General features: G+C 57.4%; 2 protein-coding genes across 16 annotated transcripts in view; both read right to left on the bottom strand.

Annotated features, from left to right (window-relative positions):
- Positions 1–1130: 1130 nt before the first annotated feature.
- ARTN (artemin) lies at positions 1131–4685 on the bottom strand. 2 transcript variants are annotated; one of them, XM_032160599.2, is made up of 5 exons: positions 4479–4685; positions 4104–4252; positions 2659–2785; positions 2144–2306; positions 1131–2073 (listed from the first exon to the last, which is right to left on the bottom strand). In XM_032160599.2, exons 3-5 carry the CDS (start codon positions 2716–2718, stop codon positions 1610–1612), a joined length of 687 nt encoding a protein of 228 aa, XP_032016490.1. In that variant the 5' UTR covers positions 2719–2785; positions 4104–4252; positions 4479–4685; the 3' UTR covers positions 1131–1609. The 2 variants fall into 2 exon arrangements, with proteins under 2 accessions (XP_032016490.1, XP_032016489.1); XM_032160598.2 differs by having other exon boundaries at positions 2144–2282.
- Positions 4686–7204: 2519 nt separating this feature from the next.
- The window catches only part of ST3GAL3 (ST3 beta-galactoside alpha-2,3-sialyltransferase 3), a 226258-nt gene continuing 223250 nt past the window's right edge, over positions 7205–10212 (bottom strand). For all 14 annotated transcript variants that reach the window (XM_058443254.1, XM_058443263.1, XM_058443257.1 and 11 more), the window contains one exon: positions 7205–8284. In XM_058443254.1, coding sequence (XP_058299237.1) covers positions 8195–8284 — 90 coding nt within the window. In that variant the 3' untranslated portion in view covers positions 7205–8194. The remainder of the gene's footprint in view (positions 8285–10212) is intronic.

Below are 10212 nucleotides of genomic sequence, written 5' to 3'. Positions count from 1 at the left end.
CAGATCCCACTGCCTTCTGACAACCCCTCTGGATGTCCCACAGTTCCTCAGACTTAGCATCCTTTCCAAATCCATGCCCCCATCTCATTTCCAAAAAAGAAAAATCACAGAGGCCTCCCCAATACAAATGCATAGGACGTGGGAAACAAGGTTTCAAAGGATATCCAGAAAAGCTCAGGGATAGCCCTGGCCTTTTGGAGGTGACTTGGGGGGTGGTGTGAGAGGCCAGGGTCAGCACTAACTTCTCCTTTCTTCCCCACGAAGGTGTGGACTTTGTAGCTTCCTGTCCTTTTTGTACCATTTGCCAAATTGGATTTAAATACTTATTACTGTAATTGCTTTTACTTATTGTCTGTCTCTCCTGGTTGAAGCTTCTCGAGGGCAGGGATCATGTCTGTTTCACTTCTGTATCCTTGGCATCTATCATATAATCAGTATCTGACATAAAATAGGTGCTTAATAAATATTTGTTTGAATTAATGAATATCCTTGTTTATCACCCAGGATGCAGATCCTGCTGGGGCCCTTATCTTTTTCTGCCTCCTTATCCCCATGGAGCTCTGTGCTTCGCTTACTGGAGCCAGCACCCCACTGCACCCTCTCCCAACCCTCAGTTTTTTTCAGATGCCCTCATGCCCTGGGCTGCTTCATGGAATGTGGATAGTGAGTTAACCATGCTGGCCTGTCTGCAAGCAGAGGCATGTGTATATCTGACAAGACACCTTCAAGACAATTCCCTGGATGGTAAGAGACTGATCAATGACAGTGGGGCGGGGCAGTGGGTGCTTCTCTGTATCTTTACCCACCAAGTGGGGGCCTCAAAGATGCCAGAGGTCACACAGACAGGGCTTTCTCCACAGAAGGCTCTGTAGTCTCTTTCCCCAGAGGTAAGCCCAGGCCCAAGTGAGCAGCCTGCCAGGACTAGTGACTGCACCCTTGCTGCCCGCCCTGCCCCTGCCTGTGTTCCATGCCTCCCATCCCGGAGCTGCTGGGTGGGGGCCGGAGATCCAGGCCAGGTCTGTGATTGCTGAGTCAGCCTGAGGTGTGTGAGTGCGATCAGCAAGGCATGATCTCCATCCAGCCTCTTCTCCCCAACCCCCTACTGCCCAGGAAAGGATCTGACAAGCCACAGAAGTAAAAAAATAACTTAGAAATAATAAATAGGGGCCAGCTCCCACGAGTGAGTACAGGCCAGTTCCAGCACAGGCACTTTCAGCCAAGCAACTGCAATATGTGTCCTTCAAATGCTGTCCCTACAGGGCCTGGGCAGGGGCTGATGCCTCGGCCACTGTAGAGTTCATCAGAGGAGGGGTCCCAGGTTCGAGGCCTGCCCAGTGCCAGAGTCTGTGAGAAGTGGGTCCGAAGGGCGCCATAGCTGAGGTCTCTGATGTCTTTTAGGCTGGGATCCGCAGGGTGAGGGCTCTGGGACTGCCAGTCAGTTGTCCCTTCACCTCTCCGGGGATGATGTCCATCACTCACCGGCAGGGGCCTCTCAGCTCTGAGGCCTCCGTCCCTGCTGAGGCCGCTGGCTAGTGGGACTCTGCGGGAGGGTCCCAGGCAGGAAGAGCCACCGGTAAGGGTCCAGTCTGCAAAGCCCTGGAGCGAGCCCTCAGCCCAGGCAGCCGCAGGCGGTGGCCGAGAGGCGGTCCACGGTTCTCCAGGTGCTGTTGACGTCCATGAAGGAGACTGCTTCGTAGCGCGTGGGTCGGCAGCAGGGCTGGCTGACGGGCCGGGAGCCCGGGGGCGGTCGCAGGGCCCCGGCGCCCAGTAGGCTGGCCAGGCTGAGGTCGTGTGGAGAGCGCGCGCGGCGGCAGGAGCCGCTGCAGAAGCGGAAACGCACCAGCTCGTCCGAGCGGTGGCCCAGGCCGAGCGCGCGCACCGGCACCAGCTGCGAGCGCAGGCGGCAGCCCCGCGCCCCCGCTGCCCGAACGTGGCTGCCCGGGCCCCCAGCCCGCGCCGCGCGGCTCCCGCGGGGAGGAGCAGATGGGGGCGCGGGCGGCGGGGGCGCAGGCCGAGAAGGCTGCGGCTGCGGCCGCCGGGCTCTTCCACTGCACCAGCGGGCCGTGCGTCCTCCTGGAATGAGACCCAGTCACGCGCGGTGTCCCGGGCCAGCCCCGCCCCGCCCCCTCGCCCTCTCACCTACCCGGCAGGTGGCCGGCGGGGGACGCCAGGACAGGCGCGGGGCCTTCGCGGGGGGCAGGGCTGCGGGGCGCGGGGCCCAGGGAGGCCTCTGCGACGCTGCTCAGCAGAGCCAGAGCGGCCAGGGTGGGCCACAGGGCAGGCTGCGCGGAGAGACCAAGTGGAGCCTCAGGGAGAAAGAGGGCGCCCAGGTGGGCTTAGGGAGGAAGGCCCTCAAGGAGGGGTTGTCCTCGGGCTGAGATCAGGCCGGGCATGGGCTCCTGGCTGTGTGGAGGGGAAACTCAGAAAGGGCCTAGGTTCCGGTATAATGGGTTTGCTGCCTCTGGGAGCCCAGGGGAGGAATCACCTGAGTGCACCGACCATTCAGAGTAGTCCCGCTCCTCCTCCCATTCACCTGGTCCCTCCCTGACCATTTCCCCTCCCACACCTAACCGCTGCCCAAGCCAAGCCCTGCTCTCCCTCGCCAGTCAAGCCGCCTTTCCTCAGTACCAGGTAGGAGTCACTGGGAGAACCACTCACCTGCCGCCTAGGCCAGGGGCAGTGGGACAGCCCGGAGAGGCCTCCAAGTCCAAGTTCCATCTCTATCAACACCAGGAGCGCCCATCAGCCTTTGTTGAGCTGTTCCCCCACCCTCCTCTTGAGGCAGCTTGTAAATTAAGAGATGAGTTATCTTTTGGGGGGGCCGTCCTGCCACCCCAGTTTCTCCAGGTGAGGAACAAGGGGACTACACAGCTGTACTCAACCCAGCAGAAGTAGCTGCACTGGGAACCTTAGTATGTGTTAGGTGCTTTGCAGCTATTCTTTCACAACTCCATGAGGTAAATGGTTTAATCCCCTTTTTCCAGATGAGCAAACAAGGCTCAGAGGTTGTCTAAGGTTACAAGGTCACACAGCCAGAGGGGAGAGAGGGGTCCTTTTTTCCCAGAACTTTCCTGCTCTGTGCTGTAGGCCTGGAGATGCCAGAAGTGGCTGGAGGGAGTTATAGCTGGACACACTTGGTCCTACAGAGGCCTTCACCCCAGGCTGCCAGAGAGGAAGCTGAGGGCTGGAGAAGAATTAGGGTGCTAGCTGGTCACTCTAAGAGTTATCTCATGATAGTGAGCCCCAAGCTTCAGCCTGTGCTGCCCACCCAGAGCTGCTTCACCTTGCCCCTCTGTGAACTGTGTTCTGGACCCAGAGCCACCTGAGTTCTCTCCTCTGACCATAGGTGTCCCTCGATGACCACAGAGCCGGGGGATGGTGGGAGCTAATGGGCCCTCTGAAAACGTGGGGCCTGGGCCATGGCTTCCTGTGGCCACAAGGGGGCAGAGTCTGCCAAGCCTGCAGATTCCAAGCAGGGTGGGCTTTTCTATCCCCTCAGCTACGCTCAGGCCTGAGCCACTCCCAGGAGGGCCAGCTAGGCTTCCATACCAGCCTGGTCTCTCAGAGCTGAGCCACCCTGGGAGCTGGTCTAGGTCTGTCCCCCTCCCAGCCTTCTATGGATCTGGCAGCATAGTCATGCTCCTAGAAGTTTCCCCCTTGAGCCATCGTTCCTGATCCCAGCCAGCCTTCCTAAGCTCCCACTGCTGGCACTCCCAAACACCATTTTGGGGTCCCAGAGCCTTCATAAGTCCTCATTAGCCAGCCTCCTCTTGGGTCCCAGCTGCCACCCTCATCCCCATCCTTTAGCACACAGAATGCCTGCACACCTGTGGAACAGACCCCCAGGTCTTCCTGGGGTTGTCTTCCAGGTCCTGGTATGCGCCTCTTGGCTAAGTGGAATCAGGGCCTCCGAGCCAGGCCGGTGACTGTTCTCCGTGATGGAGGGAAAGGCAGGCAGGGCAGCCTTAGGAGCCCTCTGCGCTAGGGGGAGCCCGGGAGCAGGTCTCTTGAGGGCAGCTCAGGCCCTGCCTCCTACCTCCTTGTGGTCTAGGGCCATTTGGTTCTCTAGCCCTTGCCTCCCCATCCACCAGCCCGCTACTCACCACGGGGTCCTGCACCGTGTTCTTCTAGGCACCTTTCCGGGGACCAGTGCTGGGCTTTCCCCCGAAGCTCAAACGGCGCATGCCCAGGACTGTGCACCTGGCAGTGCCTCTTTTAGCCAAAAGTGTGGCCTTGGCAGCCAGTCTGTACCCTGTAGCGGCAGCGGGAGCCTCACATTACAGTGGGCCGGCAAGGCCAGCACAGTCCAACAAGCGACAAGAGGGACTGAGGGGCTGGGAGGGGCGGAGAACTGTGCGGAGGGCCCAAGAGAGGGAGGATGCAAGAAAGGAGAGGAGGGGGGTGGTCCTGTCCACTCCGCTAGCCCAGGAGCGTCCATCCAGGGCTGGGACCAGAAACAGGCAAGTGGGCTGGCTTACCTCGGGTGTGAGGCTCCAGGCCCGGGTGGCAGCGAGGGCTGGGGCCCGAGGGACCTGCTGCTGGCAGAGCCCGCGGGCCTTGTCTGGGGGCCGGGCCCAACTCCATCCCTCAGCAGCCTCCTGCCCGCCGCCGCAGCCGTCCGGTGTCAAATTCCAGCCCCAGCGTCACCAGATCCCGGGGTGGGGCTGGGAGCGCCCCTGCCCCGCCCCACCTTTCGGGGCTCACCTGGCTGCTCCACCCGTCGGATCCAGTCCCCCCTAGCTTGGCTAGGTCCCCCGAGGTTGGGAGGGAGGTAGATGCTGGGAGGGGCCCCTCGGATATGGAGAGTAGAGAACTCGAGCGGTGGAGAGGCACGGAAACTGGGAGTTGAGTTTGTAGACACGCAAAGTAGAGAGCTGGGAGGCCGGGCCGAGGGCGGGAGAAAGTGAGTGAGGGCGGGGAGCGAGGGGTAAGCCGGTCCCTGCGTGGGGCGGCTGACTGCTGGTACGTGCAGATTTGGGGGTCCTGGCTGTCTGCCCTGCAGCAACTGCTCTCTGCTCCACCTGATTCTTCTCTCAGCGGCCAGTTCACCTGCCTTGTTGGGTTGCTTAGCCTCTGCGCGGCTTTCAGGGTCTGACTCTGCTCTAGTCTCCCCACAGCTCACCTCCTGTGCTGCTTAGGGCTTGGAGTACGGACACACTTGCAAACACGGGGGTCACTGGGGCACAGCAAGGGCAGTGTTGGTAGAAGTGGGTACTGAGGGCTGAAGGCAGGGGTCACAGAGGAGGAACATCTGAGCTGAGGCTTGAAGTAGGTAGCTGGAGGGCAGCGTTTCAGATGCCTAATTATGGCAATTTGGCAGGTGGGGTGAGGGCTGGGTGAGTAACATGGATGGAAAGATCCTGACACTGGGGACTATGGGAGGGTTTTGAGCAGAATGGTGTGATCAGACAGGCATTTTTGGTGGATGACTCTGGCTGTAGTAAAGAGGATGGGGTTGGAGAGAAAGGTGGAGGCTGCTGCGGAAAGAGGATGAGGTCTGATGCAGGGCGTGAGGGGAGCATGGGGCTGCCAGGCCCCAATCTGGAACACGCAATTTTGAAAATTCATTGGTGCCTGACTGGATACAGTGAGGAGGTAGGTAGGCCCTGCAAAAGTGTGCCTTTGGGGGGTGGCCTGGGGGAGGGGCACATCCCGGCTCCTGGGAGGAAAGGCAGGGGCTCATAAGTTCAGTGTTGGACATGTTGAGTTGGAAGGGCCTGTGGATTATCCAAGTGGAAATGTTCAGGAAGCAGGTGAATTTGTAGCCTGGAGGGAAGCAGAGAGAGCTGCGCTGGCAAAGGCAATTAGAGAATTGTCAACCAACTGGCAACTGGAAGCTGTGGTCAGGGATGAGAGTACTGGGGATGTGTGTGGACCAGCTGTACCCTGGCTATGCTTCAGAACCACTGGGGACCTTTAAAAACTACCCACATCCGGGCCTCAACCCAGACCCGAATCAGACTTTCAGGGTGGACATGTGCAGTTTTCAAGTTGCACAGGTGATTGTGATGCATGACCAGGGCTCAGAAGCATAGCTGGTGTGAAAGTAGTTTTCCACGGTGGTGAGGACTAGAAGAAGTCAGACCACAGAGAACTGCTGCTGGAGGTGGTGGGGCTGCTGCAGGCGTGCCAGGAGCCCCCTGGGATAGGAGGCCAAGCAGGGAGCAGTCTGCTCTGTCACCTCCCACAACCGGCTGCTCAGTTGGGGCACCTGCCTTGGGGCTTTTTCAGCCAGGGATACCATTTATGGGCATTCAGCCTATGCCCTGTACAACTCCACAGGGCACCATCCAGGCAGGAACATGTGCATGGTAGTGGCCTTATTTCCGGTAGAAATGGAGGGGGTTTTGGGGTTGACCTGTCCCTCAGTCAGGGCCTCCCTTACCCCCCAGCCCAGGAGGCTTCTGCTTAAGGCCAGCCACAGTGGGAAGGAGCATGTAGGGGGCTGCTGGTCCCTGAGATGGCCAGGACTCCAGCCTTAGGGCTCACCAGTGGGAGGGTAGCCCAGGGCTGCCTGGACTCTTGGATTGGGGTGGGCAGGAGAGAGGTGCAGGGGCTGGCCACCCCACTTACTGCCTGCCACAGTGGCAGTGTGTGGCAGGAAGCTCACTTCATGGCCTCAAGTGCAGGAGACAGTCTGGTCTGTCCATTCTCAGGCCTGCTGGGGATGCTGGGGAAGAGAGGGATCAGACTCTAGGACTCTTAAGAAGGCGAGGTGACATCTTTTCTAAAGTATGACAGAGGATGCCTAGAGCAGGGCTGAAGGGAGAGGGTGTGCCTCTGTGCTAATGATGGGGGGTGGGGCATGTCCTTCCCAAAGGGATGGGAGTGTGGGTAGTAGGGTAGGTCTGTGGCCTCTGCTTGCTGCAGGGGCTCAGCAGCATATCTTTCCTGTGCTTGCAGGAATATCTGTCCTTCCAGAGGTGGGGCTGTGGCACCCCAAGGCAATGTCCTAGGGCTCCAGTCCTGTGCCTCTGTCTCCTCTAAGAGCGTGCCCTGAAACCTCTGGTCTCAAAGCAAAGAGGATACAGGAGATGCTCCAGAGGCCTCTGGATGGCTACCTAGGTCCTGCATTGACACAAGAAGTGAAAGGGACCCAGGACTCTGTGGACTGGAGAGAGGGCCCGAGGGTTTGGCATAGTTGCTGAGGCTTTAGGTTCCTGTTTCTTCCAGGAAAGTCGGAGAAGGCAAAAAAAGGCCAGGCTCAGGGAAGAGCTTTATTGCTTCCACGGGGGTGGCCTGGGATGGCTGCCACAGCTTGGGTAAGGTCCTTGGGCCTCACTTCCCTCTGGTCCAGGCTGAAGGCAGAACCCAACCACCTGGCAGTCGTGTTGCCGAAACCTAGAACATGTGGCAAGTTGGTGAGTCCGGGCCTGCGGTGGTCCTATGGGTCAGCTGCAGCTGCGGCAAGTTGGTGGGTCTGGGCCTGCGGTGGTCCTATGGGTCAGCTGCAGCTGTGGAGGCGAGCTCTTCCCAGCAGGCGGAGCTGGGCGTCACCCTCCTGAGCTTTAAAGTTCTTTCTGCTGTAGCCCTGGGGCGGTCTTCTTGGCTCCGAAGGGATGGCTCCAGGGTTTCCCTATGGGGCAGCTAGGGCTGGTGAGTGGGAATACCCCATCTTCTCCCCAAGAAAGGCCAGTGTCATGAGCTGGAGGGGGCTGGCTTGAGATCCTGCCCACCACCCTGTAGCCCCACAGCAAGGTACAGGCTGGTCATGGCACTCCTGCCCCACAGGGAGCTAACTGGTAACACTGCCTGATGGGCCCTCTAGTGGGCCTCTTCCTGCATGGCAAGTGAACCCAACTTGACATCTCCAACCTTATTTAAAAATAAATTATCCCTACCCTCCCCCCTACCCAAACGCACAAAATGATAATACACCAAACACTGATTGGAGAAGTGATTCCGGCAGCAGCCTTGCTGCCCAGTGTCCCACCGCCTGCATGCTGGGCCTGCTGGGCACAGCCAGGAGCCTGCTGGCCCTCTGGCATCAAGGACCCATGCTGAATGAGGCTGAGTGCTGGTCTCTGAGACTGGCTGCTGAGCAGGCACAGCTCTGGCTGCTCCACCAAGGCCTCGCTGCCCCTGGGGCCCTTGGCACCATCCTTCTCTGGGTCTGAAGACTCCTGTGTAGGTGGTGCTGGCTGCTGCTGCTCCTGGTGGTGCCTGGGCCTCTATGGCCATGTGCTGGGCCCACTCAGATGCCACTGCTTAGATCAGTGATGACGCGAGCTTTCACCAGCTTCCGCAGAAACTCTTTCTCTCGCTGGATATTGTGCGTCCAGGACTGAAAGGAGAGATGAAGTGATCAGTTGGGCCTTTGCTCAAACCTTTACTGCCCCTTCCGGGGCTCGGTGCCTTCTTCCAGTCACCACTCTCCAATACTCTGTGACTGTGGAAACCTGAAGGCAGATACTGGTAATCAGTTGTGTCTACAAGGTAATGATGACCCTGCTCTAGAAGTGCCACAGCTCATCCTCCTCCTTTCCCAAGACAGGGAAAAAAGAACCTTCATACCCCTTTCCTCGTCCCAGGGAAACCGTTAAGCTTCCCAACCTCCCTCCTCAGTGCTGGTGCAAGGACCTTGTTCCCACAGACCTCAAGCCACTTCTTGTCACGAAGCACCTAGGTTATAGACACCCTGCGGGCAGGCAGTGTGAGTCACTGAAGTCCAACAGCAAGGGGTGGCTGAGTCACTCACTGGCCTGATGCAATCTACTCTCCAGGCCCGGGGGCGGCGGATGAAATCCTGCCTCCCAGATCAGAGAAGCCATGGGGCCTGCAGAGAGATGGCAAATCTTTTTTAGAAAATTAAAAATAGGCCAGGCGCGGTGGCTCACGCCTGTAATCCCAGCACTTTGGGAGGCCGAGACGGGCGGATCACGAGGTCAGGAGTTCAAACCAGCCTGACCAACATGGTGAAACCCCGTCTCTACTAAAAATACAAAAATTAGCTGGGTGTGATGGTAACGCCTGTAATCCCAGCTACTCAGGAGGCTGAGGCAGGAGAATCACTTGAACCCGGGAGGCAGAGGTTGCAGTGAGCCGAGATCGCGCCACTGCACTCCAGTCTGGGCAAGAGAGATTCTGTCTCAAATAAATAAATAATAATAATAATTGAAACTAATTTTTTAGGCCGGGTGCGGTGGCTCACGCCTGTAATCCCAGCACTTTGGGAGGCTGAGGCAGGCGGATCACGAGGTCAGGAGATCAAGACCGTGGTGAAACCCCGTCTCTATTAAAAATACAAAAAAAATTACCCGGGCACGGTGGCGGGCGCCTGTAGTCCCAGCTACTCGGGAGGCTGAGGCAGGAGAATGGTGTGAACCTGGGAGGCGGAGCTTGCAGTGAGCCGAGATCGCGCCACTGCACTCCAGCCTGGGCAACAGAGCAAGACTCCATCTCAAAAAATAATAATAATAATAATTTTTTAATTGAAAGAGTTGTACATATTTTTGGGGTAGAATGTGATGTTTTGATAGATGTATACATTGTGGGATAATTAAAACAAGCCAACCTCACCGACTTACCAATTTTTTATGGTGAGCACATTTGACTATAGTTAATAATAATGTCATATATTTCAAAATTACTAGAAGAGGCTTCTGGGGAAGGCTGTACCCAGGATAGGGTCCTTTCCTAACCCCAGGACTCTCATCAGAAAACTTTGATGAAAAAGCCTTGATTTAATGAATGAAGGGCTGAATGACAGCAGCCTTATCAGAGTTTGTCCCCAAGTGACCTCTCTGTTGTGTTTGTCAGCACTGAGCTTCACCATAACTGTTTATTATTTATTTATTTATTTTTGAGACAGAGTTTCGCTCTCGTTGCCCAGGCTGGTGTGCAGTGGCATGATCTCAGCTCACTGCAACCTCTGCCTCCCAGGTTCAAGTGATTCTCCTGCCTCAGCCACCTGAGTAGCTGGGACTACAGGTGTGCGCCAGCACGCCCAGCTAATTTTGTATTTTTAGTAGAGATGGGGGTTTCACCATGTTGGTCAGGCTGGTTTTGAACTCCTGACCTCAGATGATCCACCTGCCTCAGCCTCCGAAAGTGCTGGGATTACAGGCATGAGCCACTGTGCCCGGACCAACATAAATGGTTTTTGTCTTTTTTTTTTTTTTTTTCCAGATGGAGTCTTGCTCTGTTGCCCAGGCTGGAGTGCAGTGGCACAATCTTGGCTCACTGCAACCTCCGCCTCCCGGGTTCAAGGGA

Source organism: Hylobates moloch, unplaced genomic scaffold (assembly GCF_009828535.3).
Source record: "Hylobates moloch isolate HMO894 unplaced genomic scaffold, HMol_V3 SCAFFOLD_8, whole genome shotgun sequence".
In the NCBI taxonomy this organism is placed as follows: domain Eukaryota; kingdom Metazoa; phylum Chordata; class Mammalia; order Primates; family Hylobatidae; genus Hylobates; species Hylobates moloch.
The sequence above is the reverse complement of the archived record's forward strand: the minus strand, read 5'-3'. Positions and strand labels throughout refer to the sequence as shown.

Coding starts and splice junctions, on each gene's coding strand:
- ARTN (XM_032160599.2), bottom strand. CDS start 2,718: ATGGAACTTGGACTTGGAGGCCTCTCCGGGCTGTCCCACTGCCCCTGG. Junction 2,307..2,658: donor GCCCCTGGCCTAGGCGGCAG/GTGAGTGGTTCT, acceptor TTTCTCCCTGAG/GCTCCACTTGGTCTCTCCGC. Junction 2,074..2,143: donor CCCCGCCGGCCACCTGCCGG/GTAGGTGAGAGG, acceptor GTCTCATTCCAG/GAGGACGCACGGCCCGCTGG.